Source organism: Pipistrellus hanaki (assembly GCF_964339955.1).
Source record: "Pipistrellus hanaki genome assembly, chromosome: 17".
NCBI lineage: Eukaryota > Metazoa > Chordata > Mammalia > Chiroptera > Vespertilionidae > Pipistrellus > Pipistrellus hanaki.
The window spans coordinates 16,488,033-16,505,461 of record NC_140519.1 but is presented as its reverse complement, the minus strand read 5'-3'; the positions used below and the strand labels follow the sequence as shown (position 1 = coordinate 16,505,461).

At 44.1% G+C, this 17,429-nt stretch overlaps 1 protein-coding gene across 7 annotated transcripts in view; it reads right to left on the bottom strand.

Moving 5' to 3' along the window:
* NCOA2 (nuclear receptor coactivator 2) overlaps window positions 1–17,429 on the bottom strand; it is a 255,129-nt gene that overhangs the window by 44,769 nt on the left and 192,931 nt on the right. For all 7 annotated transcript variants that reach the window (XM_084864342.1, XM_084864345.1, XM_084864348.1 and 4 more), the window contains 5 exons: window positions 12,928–13,031; window positions 9,122–9,299; window positions 5,965–6,153; window positions 3,181–3,282; window positions 2,755–2,898 (listed from right to left, as the gene is read on the bottom strand). In XM_084864342.1, coding sequence (XP_084720468.1) covers window positions 2,755–2,898; window positions 3,181–3,282; window positions 5,965–6,153; window positions 9,122–9,299; window positions 12,928–13,031 — 717 coding nt within the window. The remainder of the gene's footprint in view (window positions 1–2,754; window positions 2,899–3,180; window positions 3,283–5,964; window positions 6,154–9,121; window positions 9,300–12,927; window positions 13,032–17,429) is intronic.

The window sequence follows — 17,429 nt, the reverse complement described above, 5'->3', positions numbered from 1 at the left end:
AGCTAATACAAATATAGTAAAATTTATGACAGTAAATATATTCCCTGACTATTCATCTCAGTTACATAATGTTCATCCCATCATTTCACTCTACTATTCCCCAATTCTATTTCTCCATGTGTAAGAAGCATTATTTCTGAAGTTAAAACAACAGGAAGTAAAAGATAAACAATCAGAAAATCTTTTCAGAGGGAAAAAATAGGCTAAATAGAAAACCAAAACAACAAAAGAACAAATCTCACTGACATGGAATTGGTTTAAGTCTTTATAAAGAATCTGGTGCCAGGACTGGTTTGGCTCAATGGATAGAGCGTCGGCTTGGGGACTGAAGGGTCCCGGGTTCGATTCCGGTCAAGGGCATGTATCTTGGTTGCGGGCATATCCCCAGTAGGGGGTGTGCAAGAGGCAGCTGATCGATGACTCTCTCTCATCGATGTTTCTAACTATCTCTCTCCCTTCTTCTCTGTATAAAATATATTTAAAAAAATAAATAAATAAAAGCTGACTTCTTAAAAAAAAAAAAAAAGAATCTGGTATTTCAAGACACTGGCAGAAAGTACAACACAGATCAACTAGGTTAAAATAATTTTTCTTAAAATAAAACGTTGTGGCTCATCTTTTAATACAACTGTATTTTAAAACTGTCAAATACTGCATATTAAAAAAAAGAAATATTCCGATTCAGAAAAAGTAGCCATATAATTTAGTTACCTTTTAAGCCATTTTAAGAAGACCATATCATGTTTTTACCAAATAAGTTTCAGCATAAACTTTGTGGGGGAATAGCTAGCCCCAAGTGACCAATAACATTCACCATCCCACAAGGATGAAGAGAGGGAGAGAGAGGCTGACCCATGATACAGATCTGATTTCGTGGAAAACTCTCACTTTGAATGCTTCCCCCAAAAGAAAGCCCCTCAGCAGTTAACCACCTGTAGGATTTAGGTATTATATTCTGGCTTCAACTGTTGGGCGTGTACTCTGAAGTGGTCCCACTGGAAATGAACTACTGTTCATATGTGTATTTTGCCTTCTATGTAAGTATGTTCCTAAAAGGTAGCATAGATACCATTTTTATAATAAGATTCACATTTCCAATGGTTTATAATTTCACTATTTTATCTGGCCTTGGACGTGATCCTTTAAGATTGTCCATCTCCATTTGATCTACATCAAACGTGCTTACTAAGCAGACCGGTGTAGTGTGCACCGAAAGCGTTTGGGAAGCTCTCCACTTAAACAAAGCCCGCCAGCAGATTTTATTTGATGCAAATGATTACCCTTGATCTTACCGACTTTGTACATTTAGATAAAATGTGTTTCATGTATCTCAGAGTTTCCTTTCAGTGGGTCCCAGCTAATGAGACCTAGCAGAGTGCTGTACACATCTTCTAACCCCCTGTGTGAGGATTCGGGAAGCCATCGAAATTAAATGTAGGGCATTGCCACACGGGGCCCAAGGATGTGTTTGCTCATGGTGAGTTCTCGTTTTTTTTGTTGTTACTATTCTTTTTATTTTAAACCAGATCTGGTGAAATGGCATTGATTCCTATCAAATGTGGCCTTTTTATTTCCTCCTTTTTTTTTTTTTTTTTTTACTTAAAGAAAAATGCTAGAAGACACAAATTGTTGAATTATGTGCTTATTTTAGAAGAAGTAATGATAAATAAGATAAAAAGGATGAGTAGGATGAAGAAAAACTAAGGGAAAGAAGAGAGGTCATTTGCTATGATTTTTTCCTTTTCATCAGCAATCTTAGAGGAGCATCAAGTTTAAACATATAAACACTACTGGTAAATGCCAAGGTTACGGATGCCCATGAAATGGAAGATGTCAAACTAAAACTCTGTTTTCAGAACTGCAGACAATTTGCCAAACTGAGTGATGAGGCACCTGTCCTGCCCCGGGCCTCACAAGCAGCCTGGCCCCCAGCTGGGGACATAGGTGCCCACAAAGGACCAAGTTCTTTGCTCGCATTAATTTAACAAATATCCAGGAACCCCTTGAGGAAAAGGGATTCTGTGGAAGAACTCTGGGGGCACACAGCAGAGTGACGGGCAGGATGGGTCACACTTACTACCTGCCCCGGAGCCACCACCTCCCCTGTGCCCGCTGCTGTCTGCAGCAGGAGTCGTGTCTGCTTCGTGGCCGGCCCGCAAGATAACGGGACAGTGCCCGACCAGAGGGGGTGCTCAGTAAGGGTGGCTACTAGCGCTGAAACGTGACTGAGGTCTTGGGTTTAGTTCCAGCTGTCCTATTAATGAATTGTAGGACCTCAGGCAAGCCACCTCATCTTTCTGAACCTTCCCGAAACATCTGGGTGGCCTCCAGTGATCAGCATGTGGAAGGAGGGCTAGGGACCCCATTGTCACTTCCATAAAAATTCACAAATCTCATTTCATTCTTCTTTCCTCCTTAGATTAAGACATTTCTTTTGATATTAGATGGTACATCTAGAAGTCTTAAGAGTCAAAGACAAGGACCTCTTTCCCTTTCCTTTCATCTGTTCTGTGGAATTATCATGTCCACGTCTACGTCCCTCAGCCCACGTTCCTGTCCTCCGGGACTCCCGTGAAATCTTCCTTCGAAGGCAGGGCCATCGGGGCACGGTGACGCAGGCACACCGGGCACAAAGAGTAAACAGACCCACAACTGCGAGGTGAACTTCCAGAACCACTGCTTCCGAGAAAGCTCCCGCAGGAAGCAGCAGTTTAGCAAACCAAGTCCAAGAAAACTGTCCTTTGGAGACCTTACCTTCGTGGTGATGCCTCTTGGCGTAGGACAGAGACTCCCCCTCGTGCTGGGCATGGAACTTCTGAATGCACCTCCTCACCAGGTCCTCCCAGCCGGGCTTCATGGCGGCCCGCATGGTGCTTGTGTCCAGTGATGTGATCTTGCCTGTGAACACAGCAAGCATTATGTCAACGTGCTGACCTACTACTTATGGAAACAATGACATTTTTTTAAAAATGAAAATTTATTTATTTACAGTAGTACATGGACCAAAAGGGTAAGACAGTGAGAATAATTGTCCCTCCCTGGACTGTCCTCCACTCCTCAGTGAGTCTACCCAGCAGCCACTGGTCCCAGCGCCTGCCACCGTCTAAGCACGTTCCTTGCATGACCAATACGCAAGCATCTAACATGATTTCTTTGGTCTCCTCTGCAAAGAAAATTTACCTTGGAGATCCTGGCGAGTAGTAAAACTTTCTGACGAGGGGAGAACCGGTCTTTCCTTCATGGGGACTCTCCTGGCCACGCAAATCAAGCAGGACTGCAAATCTTCAATCGAAGACACTTAGGGTTATCACATAAGGCTTTTTAATGATTCAAATAAACTCAAGTGTATTTATGACAGCGCAGCTTGTAAATCAACGAGGGAGAGAGTGACAAAACGCCAGGTACCTCTGCCTTTCACCGGCTTTCTGCTCTCCTCCACGGAAGTGGGAAGCAGCTGGGGAGGGGGAGGGGTGAGCTGTGTAGGATGAGCCCGGGGAGCTAAGGATAAATTGCCGAAGCCACACGATACATGTGATAAAAGAATATCCACCGTCCTGGCGTTAGCAACCTGAAACCGTCCACCCAATGATGCAGAAGAATGGAATCCTTTTTATGAAACGGCAGACTGGAACAGCCAGCTGAATTCATAACAAAGTGGAGAAATGATGAAACCCCAAATCTGACACTGCTTTGTCGGGGGATGCCTCTTGAGTTTCAGGTTTACAGCAACAGGGAAAACTAGATATACCTCCTACCAAACCATGTAAATGACCCTATGATGGCAAAATGCAATTTAAAAGAAGGACTGTGAACTAGGTCTAGACTCAGAATTGGAAACCAAATCCTAGAAAATGCGGCCCGTGCCAGGTTCGAATCTTGGCCGTGGCTGTTTCCCCAGAGCCGGTGCCGAGTGTTTACTCCACACCCACTGCAACTGCTTTATGCATCTATGTCCACCTCCGGAGAACAGGAAATGTTTCACTCATCTTTGTAACATGCAGAGCGCATGGCACAACCCTTTTCAATTTAAAAAAATGCTGAGTAAAAGGTTGTTAAAAAGAGTCTCTTCATAGCTTACGTTAGGGATTTTTGATTATTTACCTTTAAATTTACGAAAAAATTTCCTTAAACGTATCCAGTAATAACAGGCATCACAACTTAAATAAATATCATCCTTAAGATAATAAACACATTTCTGAGCACTTACTATGAGATGGACGTCTGTCCAGCTGCTTTTATACGCTACCAATTCATTTAAGGCTCTTAACAATTCTTTGAGGTTGGTACTAGCATTACCTCCATTTAACAGAGGAGAAAACCAACCATAAAGTTTACGTAATGCGCTCGGCATCATGCAAAACTTTGGTGAAACCAAGACCTGAACCTGAGCGCACCATGGCTCAGAAACCCTACTCATACCGAGGGCTAGCATCCAGAGTCAGATTTCAAATGTCAAAAAATGCGTAAATGTACCACACCAAAACAAAAATGAGCTCAGCTATATCTGTTTATACTACTTTCGAATATCATCATAGATGGATGAATCAGCAGTACTTGTTCTGTCACATACAAGTGAATAAAATCTTTTGACATTCTATACCTAGGTATAAACTTCATTTTGAAGAACTATGTATTGTCTATGAACAGCTCTATTACTTCCATTCTAATACAATTTAATTTAAAAATTAATTACATATTTTTTTTAAAACAGGACTAAATCACTAGACTTAATGCCAATCCTGGTTCAGGCACAGCCACGTATTCCTTATTCCATTCCGACGTTGCTACCGTTGACTTTGCTTGATGGTAGAGTGAAGTGCTGTTCAGAGAGCTCAAGGAGCTCACCCAGGGACAGAGGTGCTGAGTGGCTGAGTTAGGAGCTGGCCTGCCTAACAGTAGAGCCTGTGAATGATGCTTCTGTCCATGTGGTCCTCGGCTCCCCCTTCTCTACGCACGCAGAATGCACTCTACGGCATGCCTCACATTTCAGCGTGACCCCCAGCCGTGAACGGCTTGCTTGGAGGGTGCAGGGGTGGATACTGTACACCAGCTTCTCTTTAAGGGGCGGAGCCCGAGAGCTTAGAGGCTGAGACCCCCTCCGTTCCCCACTCGCATCTGTATCCTCTCTAAGGATCACTGTTGGACCCAGCATTCACGGATAAACTCTATGGAACCCATTCATCCCTTGAAGAACAGTTGACTCTCGCTCAACACCAGCTTCCCCTGTGCAGGCCCAACTTAGACATGGATTCTTTTTCAATAAATACATAGAGTACCGTACACTTATTTTTTTCTTCCTTATGGCTTTCTTAATAGCACTTTCTTGTCTCTAGCTCACTTTATTGCAAGGATACAGTATAGAATCAAAGCAACACACAATTATGTGCCAGTTGACTGTTATTGGTGAGGCTTCTGGTCAACACGAGGCTATCAGTTAAAACTGTTTTTGGGAAGTCAAAAGTTATATGTGGAATTTTGATGATGCAGGGATTAGCACCTCAACCACCGAACGGTTCGAGGGTCCCCTGAACGTGAAAACGCTGTTTGTAGCGTGTGCACTGCTCGAGGCTGTGGCTCACAGCTCGCAGCAGCTCATTCCGGGAGTCCAGGCTCCCCTAGAGGGTCAGCCACTAACAGGGCAGCCATTAACCACACCTGGCTATTTAATGCGAATCTAATAAACAGGAAACTCAATCTCCCACTCGCATTTCAAATGCTCAATAGCCACGTGTAGTTGGTGGCTGCTATGCTGGACACCGACGAAACAAAACAATGCCATCCTTGCAGAAAAGTCTACTGAGTTGTTTTAAACACTTACAAATTAATCATAAAAATTCTTAAGTAGGTGGAAAAGACAAACAAAAAAGATGGCTACTAATTTTACATTGTGTTTTTGAGTGTGGAAGCAGCGGCGTAATAGTAAAGACACGAATATATAAATTTATATAGAAGATTTCATCCTACCTTCTCCTTCTTCCTTGATGGACTTTGGTTGCGAGACAGCAAAGCACTGCATGGTTTCGTATTTCTGATGTGCCTCCTGGTTGTCATGACCTTCCTCTTCGGACTCGGGCAAAGGCTTCACCAGCATCCGGCAATTGAACGTGTGGCTGCTGCGCCTGGGGGGCTCACCGGACCACGGTCCCCCGTTCACTGAGCAAGGCAGAGCATTCCGAAATTACACAGAGGCCAACGTGAGACTCACCGCTGCCAAATTATCGGAGCGATACAGGAAGCACGGAGTCGTTCTATTTTCATGCGGTGCTTATCCTTTCCTATTGTCATTTCATAATCGGGAGGGGAAACATTCTTGGGTGGATGTTTCAACTTGGGAAAATTCTAGGCATTTTCAAGATGTCTTTTTACCCTTCAGTCTAACCCCTTCCCTTCAAGTTCAGATTTTGACTATTTATTAATATAACTAGAGGCCCGGTGCATGAAATTCATGCACGGGGTGGGGTTGACCCTCAGCCCAGCTTGCACCCTCTGCAATCTGGGACCCTTCGGGTGGTTGGACATCTCTCTCACAATCCAGGATTACTGGCTCCCAACTGCTCGCCTGCCTGCCTGCCTGCCTGATTGCTCCTAACCACTTCTGCCTGCCAGCCTGATCACCTCCTAACCACTCCCCTGCCAGCCTGATAGATACCTAACTGTCCTCCTCTGCCAGCCTGGTCATCCCCAACTGCCCTCCCCTGCAGGCCCCATCACCCCCAACTGCCCTTCCCTGGAGGCCTAGTTCCCTCAACTTCCCTCCTCTGCCATCCTAGTCACATCTAACTGCCTTCCCTTGCAAGCCTGATTGCCCCCAACTGCCCTACCTTGCAGGCCTGGATCCTCCTAAATGCCTTCCCCTGTAGGCCTGGTCCCTCCCAACTGCCCTCCCCTGCAGGCCCAGTTCCCCCCAAATGTCCTCCCCTGCCCTGTCACCCCTAACTGCCCTTCCCTGTAGGCCTGATCATCCCTAACTGCCTTTGCTTGCAGGCCTGGTTCCCCCCAATTGCCCATCCCTGCAGGTCTGATACCCCCCAACTGCCCTCCCCTACAGGCCTGATTACCTCTAACTGCCCTCCCCTGCGGGCCATCTTGTGTCCACATGGGGCAGCCATCTTGTGTGTGGAGTGATGGTCAATTTGCATATTACTATTTTATTAGATAGGATACTGTAGTTCTCTATTTTGAGGATTTCCTAACTTGGATTTCTTAGAAATTTATCTGAATCTACTTGCATTCCAATTTTACGTGTTGCCCCCTACTCAAAAATTTGTAAGTGGCACCAACTATAGCATGCATTAAAATTTTTAAAAATTGGTTTAGAGAAAAAAGGAAGAGGGAGAGAGAGAGAGAAACATCTATGTGAGAGAGAAACATCCATAGGTCACCTCCTGTATGTACCCTGATGGGGGATTGAACCCAAAGCCTGGTTCACTTTCAGCCAGCCAGCATGGCTCACTGGTTGAGCATCAACCTATGAACCAGGAAGTCACAGTTCAATCCCCAGTCAGGGTATAAGCCCAAGTTTTGGGCTTGATCCTCTGTAGGGGTTGTGCAGAAGGCAGCCAATCAATGGATTCTCTTGCATCACTGATGTTTCTATCTCTCCTTCTACCTTCCTCTCTGAAATCAATAATAATATATTCAAAAAGAAAAAGTCACTGGTTAGAAAGCACCAAACGGGCCAGCTCGATGTCATGGGTGTTTTGGCGAATGCAATGTTAATCCCACAGCCACTGGGCTGCTGTAAAGGAGTAAAAAAGGAAACACATGCTAGAGAGAAAAGGCAATTAGCAAGCTAACTGCAAGAAACCATTTTAGAATTACAGAAGGAACAAGAGCTAACTTTATTCGTCGATGCAGACATTTGAGAAGTCAATTTCATCACCAGCATTCTTACAAGCTTATTTACATAAAAAGGACTACACAGAGTAATCAAAGGAAAAGGAGTTCTTATTAACTCAGGTTAATAAGTAATTTGAAAGTATAAAAAAATACAATATAAAGTAAGGCAAGAAACTCCTTAGACAAGTGAATTAATAATAGTGAATTAATAAGTATAGGTCCTTTGAGGAAGTCATAAAATTACTGAAGAGATTTTAAAATATTAGTTATTTGAAATAAAAAAATCCCATTTACTAGACAATATAATAGAAGAATCTCACACTAGCATTCATATATTCTGTATTACTGTTGCAGTCACTGTGAATAAAGGGTTATCATATCAGGGAAAGGCCAGTCGTAATGGAATTTGAAAAGACCTTTGCCTATCTACTGCGGTGGCGATAAGACCAGTTAATATAAACAGTCTTAAGAAAAAGAACAGAAATACTTGCTAACTCAGGACTTGACCTTATTCTCTCTTAAAATATGCACTTCTTTTTCTCCGTGAAGATGTTCTTGGCATCATCCGTTTAAGTGAGAATATTAAAAAAAAAAAAAAAGAACCACTCAGAGAGCTGGAACAGCCATACTCCGGAGCAGCAAACAGAGTGGGCCCGTGCTGGGAACCACCCACTTTAATGCGGGCCTTACTGGTCCCCTCCAGCAGGTGAGGGAGCCGGAGGTGGGCACAGGGAGGGCTAAGGAAGAGCCGCTGCGTCTGTGACATGGAAGAGCCCAGTTGGAGCTCCGGGCTGAGAGCAGGCGAACCCTCGACACCCACTCCTTTCCGAGCATTTTACTTTTAGAATGCTGTAAGCACCCACGCCCATACTTTCCCCCCCAGCCGGACTTGAAATAGGCTGCATCTCAGACTTCTCACGACCTTCCACTTCTTAGACAGTCATGGAGAAAAGGACAACACAGTCGCTGGCACTGGGTAGAGTGGGAGGCAATTTGGCAGCTTCTTAAATAACAACAAAACAAAAACCCAGTGCAAACAGTTGCCATGAGTGCTTGCCAGCGGAATTTTTTCTTGTGTTTTAAACATAGGACCGAAACGATCAATCCAGATCAATGTCTGCAGATGCCCTTTTCTCCATGGCTCCGAAGCGTCAACATTAACACAGCACCTCTACACCCCCGGGTGACACATCCTGGTCCTCTCTCGCCCCTCTAACCAGGACGCTGTGTGCACCGGGGGAGGGCGGGGGAGTGAGGAGAGACCCAGCAGACAATCCTTTACCTATAGACTTTGGCAGCAGGTTTTTGACAAATTCAGTGTGGTCCCCAACATGCAGGATGCTATATACACTTTTGTTCATCAGCTCCTCTTGGTTATACCTTAGGTACTGGGTCACATTCTCTGAGACAAACACAACGTTGCCTTCCAGGTTCACTACAAAGAAGAACCCGTCAAGGGCCTGAGGGAAAAGACAGAGATGGCGTTAGACAGGATACGACACGGAACCATATGCAATTGTTCAGAAGGGAATGATCCTTTAAGGGAAATATAAAATTCACACGTGGCTAAAAAAAGGGCTCTCACGCGCGTTCTCCTAATTTGCGGAAACAACACGTTTTCTGTTGGTGTAATTACTTCATCTTAGTAGGCGGGAGAGAGCCCAGGTCAGGGTTGCTTGTCACAAACTAAACGACAAACACTAACTTCGGTAATTTACCAGGAGGTAATTATTGCCAAGTGAAACTACAGGTATTTCTGTATTTTCAAAACGAGGCGGCTCTACTCCAGAAGGCCAAGAACAGCTTTGTCACCAACTCAATACAAATAATGTTGTACAGTCTCCCAATAAAGAAGGGGTCACTGATAATTCCCCCCAATTTAAGGATAAGTGCCAAGAAATCATCCCAACCCCCATTTTCACTACCTTTAAGGCTACCTGAGTTTAAATGGAAAGAATTGCAGGTGATCTCAGACCTTTAGAGAAACATCAGTCTTTTACTGTTTGACGTACAGGAGGGCAGGGTCTGAGAAATCTCTCTGATGTGACAAACTAGTCTTTGTCGGAAGCTTAGGCACAGATGTGGCTCGCACTGCTGAAAGCTAACTGTGTCTGTCTACGGGATGCAGGCTCCTCCATCACCTAGGTGACAGTAGCGTGCTTTCTGTAATGGGTACACAGCCTCAGTCTTCCTCGTCATTCCAATCGAGACTAGGGAAGGAGATGAGGAATCTAGGATCATTTCAGGAAATAAAGACAGTAATGGTAGCTATGGAGCATGTTTCCTGAGCCTTAAACACACTGTCATTTTACCGTTACACTCTGGAAGGAATTGGCAGGCGGGCGGGAGTTTAGTGCAGGTGCGCCTGCCTCCAGAGCTGTGTCTGGATGGTGATACCCCAGTGCTCTCCCCAGCCCCTTTCCAAGCATGTCTCCTCAGTGATGCGGAGGCTGGGAGCTCAGTGAGTGGCTCTCAGTTACCCCCCCCCTCCCCTTTCCCTTCCCGAGCCCTGCTTGTCAGAGCTCTGTCAGGTGAGTGATCGCGACTGGAAAAGCACCACCTGGTCTACCAGCTGATGCCACACACTTTCTCCATGCTATGCATTTATGACTGTTTTTAACATGAATATTACATGGACATACTGGTATCGTATGAATGTACGGGGCAATGTTTACTTTTCCCCTAGTTTTGTTTTTTTCCTTAAGTTATTATTTAACAGGCTCATATTTTGTGAGTGTTCTTTGAGTATTCCAGCTTTAATTCAATTTTCATCACAAACGAAGAGCTCTCTCAAATTAGAACTTACTATAAGGATCCCCTACCCCCAAATCAACACCATTTGGTTTTTCGTTTTTCTTAAATATTTTGTCAGGTTTTACCAATGATATAAGCAATATGCTGGGGCAAAGAAAAACTACATGTAAATGGCCTTCCAGAATAGATGGGCACCGACCCTGGAAAACCCTGTGTGTGTGTGTGTGTGTGTGTGGTGTGTACACAAATGTGTGTCTGTGAGGGGGACAGGAAGTCATCTGATTACTTATGTACCAAGTGTCCTTGTAAGCTCACTGCTTTAGATACACATTCATCTGGGATTTTCATAATTATATTATGTAGAGTTCACTTTCGAAAGTGCGTGTAGCTTCCTTTTGCTTTTGTACTCTGGCAGAAAGACTGATATGTGGCTTAATATAACTGAAAGATAAAAATGTTTCGTCTTGTAAAACTGTCTGTGTTGTTTTTAAAAGCTCACTACGACATGCTCTGATGAAAAAAGCTGACATTAGGTTTTGTTGCCTAGCAACCACTATGCTATGATGTAAGCATGAGTGTGCATCTATGCCTAGGAACAGCTCAACAAGAACACGTTTTCTCTGTGTAAATTATGATGACATGTTAACAGCCATGAAGACTGAGACCCAAACGCTAAGTCACCAGACTCCAGCTGATTACCTCTCAAACAGACTCAGCACCAATGCCCAGCCGCACTGGGACTTGCTCAGTGCACCGGATTTCAGAAAGCTATTTTGAAACAGCAAACACGTTGGTTTACTTTTATGAGATAAGGCCCACGACACCTAGCAATCTGATTTCTACACTTATGAAGGTGCCCTTACAGGGTCTGAGTCACAGCCTTGTGGTTACTCTAAGCATTTCTTTTCAGCAGCTCAGAAATCTTCCCAGGAGTTCCCACCCTACCTTAATTTTTTTCCTGATATAAAGAATATACACAGACACATGAGAGTTTCCTAATTATAATAACTTGGATTACTATAATTTTCAAATCAATTTTATTTGTAATTTAAGATGCTTCTCACAGAAGTTATCTCCTTTCTTTCTCTAATTCTAAACAGTCCACCTGGAATTTTCTTATTTGCCTCTAAGAACCAAGTGGGAAACAGCCTGCTGACTCTGGAAAAGCAGGTTAAATGTTTTTGCTTTTTCCCTGAAAACTGTAGTTGGAGGATTTCAAGCCCGTGAATCAAGAGAAACAAGCAATAGCCAACATGGGTCATTAGAGTCTTTTGGCAGCAGATCTGGCTCCAGAGAATGAACTTAAGTCATTTCTAAATACTACGAAGACTGATTCAGACACTCTTATATATATTTTTCTGTGTCCACCCCCCCCTCCAATTATATGGTAGATATTCACAGAATTTAATTTTCTAAAAGTAAAAATCATCTTATGAACCAAGTGAGAGAAAAAAAAAGAGAGAACTGGTTATCTTTGCATTAAAAATCCCAGTTTCTTTATGTGTGTGGCTGCTGCACAGCTTCTGGGCATGTGGCACTTTTCAATCTCATCCTATCAGCAGAGGGAATTACCTGAGAACTGACATAGTTTATGTCTTAGGGCCCTCTACTTCTTGTTCTGTTTGCTGATATTTCCCCCTCACCTCACCATAGCCTACATCTTGAATTTTAATTTCGGAATAGATACAGCACAGTACTGGGTGTTTAATACTGTGCTAGTTAATAAAAGAGAAAAGCTGGACTTTACAAATTCTAGACAGCAGTCTGATAATGAAACTCGCTCAAGTTAATAAAGAACAGGCAGTTAAGACCAACCATTACAATTGTGATGCTTATCTGAAAAGGTCCGCCTATTACTTCAGTTTTTATCTTTATGAGATAAACAAGTTTGAAGCTGCCTAAATAGAAAGCATAAATCTATTTTTGGTGCCCTCAAATTTTATATACATATGCCATATATACATATTTTATGACATATATAAAATCTAAGAATTTGGGGAAAATTTCAAACTGAAATATATCAGAATTTAATAGGACTTGTGAACATGATTTTCCAAAATGAATTCTCAACTGGCAGTGAAAGCCTGTTAATTTATATTCTGGCCTAGTAAGTTTCGTTCTAGATCATTCATTTGAAATGTAGATCTGCTGGAATCGGGAGCCAGGAGAGAGAGAGAGAGAGACATGTTAATAAACCTAAGAGGTAAGTAGTGCTTTGATCTCAGGAGTGCAAATTAGCTGCATCATCCTTAAATTAGATTCACCTGAAAACGAATGTAAACATGTGAACAGATGGACACATTGTAAACTACAGAACCAGACGAGGGGTGCTACCTCAAGCATCATGGGCCCCAGCGCATCCTTGTCGATGACACCCTGCCCCGTGGATGACACGTCTGACTTCTGCACCTCGTCGATGTTGGCGGCCGCTGCTTTCTCTGCAACAAATGTAAGCGTGAATGAAACGGCAGTGCGGTTTCGAGGACAGAGCGGCACAGAAACATTTTTATCACGATGATTTTTAGGGCTCCAGCGGGATCAGATATGACTGCAGAAGAGCTGGAGCACATCCCCACTGCCCCTGAGCGGGAGAAGCTGCTGCAGCAGGAGCCGGAACACTGGCTCTCCGCCTCCAGAACCTGCAGCGCGGCTCCCTCTCAGGCTGTGAGGAAATGAGGTTAGTGGCTTTACACTAGTCCCCAACAAGCGTTTCTTCTCGTTTATGAAACTGCTATGTCCTATGGCGTCATCACTCTCTACTCAAGAGATTCCCCCAACTAGGAAGACAGAGGGTCTGCTGTTCCAAATTCAGCAGCGCAGTCACCTGCACACGTTTGAAGAAGGAACAGGGGGCGTCTAACAGCTAGGGCTGCTCGCTTGTGACACTCTAAAATGATCGCCTTGACTCTTGTCCTGCTCCACCTCTTGTCGAGTTCACATTTAAAGTAACCAGAAAGAGCCGGAACCGGTTTGGCTCAGTGGACAGAGCGTCGGCCTGCGGACTGAAGGGTCCCAGGTTCGATCCCGGTCAAGGGCATGTACCTGGGTTGCGGGCACATCCCCAGTGGGGGGTATGCAAGAGGCAGCTGGTTGATGATTCTCTCACATCTATGTTTCTAACTCTCTATCCCTCTCTCTTCCTCTCTGTAAAAAATCAATAAAATATATTTAAAAAAAAATTAAAGTAACCAGAAAGATTTGGTCCCTGTCTGGTAGAAGGCGCTTAGCCACGGAAGGCAGAGAGGGGAGGCATCCCGCCAGGCACCCAGAGAATTCCAGTGGCTGCCCACCCTTTCATCTGGCAGAGAGGTGAATGCCACGTGCTCCTGGATTAAAGGTGCAAGGCAGCCTGCAGGCCCGGAAAACATTCCAACATGGAAAATTCTTCCCGAAGAAACAGATGCGTATTTGTCAATGCATGTGTTACAGTTGTTTCAAGAACACCGAAAAAAGGTTTACAGCAAAGCAGATACATATCGGCAACTTGTTAGAAAACAACACAGAAACCATGTACCAATTATCTGTACCTGAATAAATTATATCCTTGTTTACACTGCATGTTATCACTGTAATTAAATGCAAATAAAGGAAACTGTAAATCAATTCAGTACTCAGAATCAACCTGCTTTCTGGAAAATTTTGCTGCCTCTTTTATTATACTATTACTTTTTTTGTAAAGAGGTATTTTTTACACAGTATTTTGAAAACCTGTAAAGTTTAATTTGCACATGAGGACCTAGAAAATAAAATTAGGGAAATTATGCAGGTGCTGCAAACCTTGCCACTCCTGTGGTGAGAGCCCCTGAGTGTATCTCTCCCAGGGAAAGGGAGATGACCTGTGTAGTTCAAGCCTGGGCTCAGCCACCTAGCAGAAGTAGGAGCTAGAGCAAGTCACATCAACTGTTTAAGACCTAGTGCGTGCCTTCTATATAAACTTCGACAGAAGTAAATGGGATGATATGTAAAACACACTTGAAAAACTATCCAGTACCCTGGCCTGTGTGGCTCAGTTGGTTGGGCTTTGGCCTGTGTACCGAAAGGGTGCTGGTTTGATTCCCTGTTAGGGCACTTGGGCTCAATCTCCAGTAGGGGGCGTGCAGGAGGCAGCAGATCAGTGTTCACTCACATGGATGCTTCTCTCTCTCTCTCCCTTACCCTCTCTTTAAATAAATAAATAAATAAATAAATATCTATTAATATATCTTATTGATTTTTACTTTTTTTTTTTTTTTTTTTTTTTTACAGAGAAGAAGGGAGAGGGAGAGAGTGTTAGAAACATCGATGAGAGAGAATCATTGACCAGCTGCCTCCTGCACACCCCTTACTAGGGACATGCCTGCAACTAAGGTACATGCTCTTGACCGGAATCAAACCTGGGACCTTTCAGTACACAGGCCGACGCTCTATCCACTGAGCCAAATCGGTTAGAGCAATAAAAATACTTTAAAAAAAAAAAAATCTATAAAGAGTTAACAAATGGAACTTGCTACTAGCATAGTTGTAGTTTTTGGCTCTTCCTTACTAAGCTCCAAGCCAAGAGCTTGTCATAAGCAGACTGTATATGCTTTTTCAGTTACGCTACGTCCCTGACTCACCTCCTCAGATCTCATTTAACCTTCTCAGCTATAAACACAGATATGACTCGGCTGGTGGCCTTTACAGTTCAGATTGTATGCATCTGTCAGTCTTCACTTCGTGTTTCCTTCTTGCTGCCTTCCTGACCTAGCTCCTGACTGTTAGGTTCCGCAACATCTGTCCTATCTGCAGGCTTAGTCTCAGCCCAATCCAGGCACGAAATAGCTCAGGCTCTCCTGAAAATTACTGCATGTGACACCCCCATTCCCATTTTCCTAGAACCCAAATAAATGTATATTGAGCCCCCCCCCCCCTTTTTTTTGGCCAGTTCACTCGGTAAGGCTGTAGATTTCTCTTTAGTTTCTGCTCACTTTCCTAGCCACCAGTGCAGGGACAAGACTGGCACCATCACTCGTGGCTTCATCTAATGTTCACCTAGAGTAGCCCCTTATTCGTGGTCTGAAAATATTAAATGAAAAATCCCAGGAATACACAATCCATGTTTTAAACTGTGCACCATCCTGAGCAGGTGACGAAATCTCACTGTCCCCCCCTCCCGTTATCATCCCTCTGCCCAGCATCTCACGCTGCAGATGCTCCCGCCCACCAGTCACTTAGGAGTCATCTCAGTTATCAATCAACTGTTGCAACATCACTGCGCTTGTGTGCCAGTTACCCTGATTTTATCAAAACTCAAGAGTAGTAATGCTGGCAATGCAGATACGCCGAAGAGAAGCCGTGAAGTGCTTCCTTTAAGTGGAAAGGGGGCCGAAACCGGTTTGGCTCAGTACATAGAGCGTCGGCCGGCGGACTGAAAGGTCCCGGGTTCGGTTCCGGTCAAGGGCATGTACCTTGGTTGCGGGCACATCCCCAGTAGGGGGTGTGCAAGAGGCAGCTGATCGATGATTCTCTCTCATCTATGTTTCTAACTCTCTATTTCTCTCTTCCTCTCCGTAAAAAATCAATTTAAAAAAAAAAAAAGTGGAAAGGGGAGTACAAAACAATAACATATTTTGAGAGAGATCGATCACATTCATATAACTTTTATTACAGTATATTTTTACAACTGTTCCATTTCATCATGTTATTATTAATCTCTTACTGTGCCTAACTTATAAATTTAACTTTATAACAGGTAGGCATGTATAGGAAGAAACATAGTGTATGTGGCGTTCTGTACTGTCCTGGGTTTCAGGCAAACATGGGGCCTTGTATGATAGGAGGGGGATGACTGTATGTAACAGCCCTGTATTTCAAAGGGCCCGGCAGGCTTCCTAAATACCAACTCTCAAAGCCCATATGACACACATTATATATCTATGTGGTCCTGTGGCATTCCTACTTATTTTTGTCTCTAGTCACGTGGCAGTCGGTGTATAGGAGCATGTGCTACAACATCCTGGAGAATGATTGACTCACAGCCTCTCCTCTGCCTCTTAGCTGCTCCCAGGGGCCTCTCCCTTATCAGTGACACCTTTCGGCGGCAGCACTGACTCTCACACTAGCATGGTGTAGGGGAGACCTCTCCAGAGAGGGTTCAGCAGAATTTACATATAGGAGATTCTGATCCATCTTCCTCGGAGGGAATCCTGGTCTCCCCACCTCCTGCAGTGAGCAGCTCAGTGCACGAAATGATGCACTGGTGCCGGGATGGCGGAGAGGCTGGGCACCCAGCCTGGGTTCAGGCTCCTCCCCAGCGGCCTGCTGCTTCACGCACTGCTATGTGGGAGTGTGGGATCGACGTGGACAGTGGGCCGGAGCCAGAGGAGCTGGCGGGTAAGGCAGCTGGGGCAGCGCAGAGCTCCACTGATCCCTGCTGGACCAAGGGACCGGGCCTCTAGTCTTATATAAAAGGAGGAAAAGGCCTGGCTGGTGTGGCTCAGTGGTTGAGCATCCACCTATGAACCAGGAGGTCATGGTTCAATTCCTAGTCAGGGCACATGCTTGAGTTTTGGGCTTGATTCCCAGTGTGGGGCATGCAGGAGGCAGCTGATCAATGATTCTTTCTCATCATTGATGTTCCTATCTCTTTCTCCCTCTTTCTTCCTCTCTAAAATAAATAAATGCAGTAGAAAAAAAAAATATATATATAAAAAAAGTAAAAGGAAGAAAAGGACCCCTTTGCAATATACTACTATGTTAACAGCACACATACTGATCTTTTTTTCACTTTACTTTTTATTTTTCAATTACAGTGTACGTTCAATATTATTTTGTGTTAGTCTCAGGTGTACTGCATAGTGGTTAGATAATCACATACT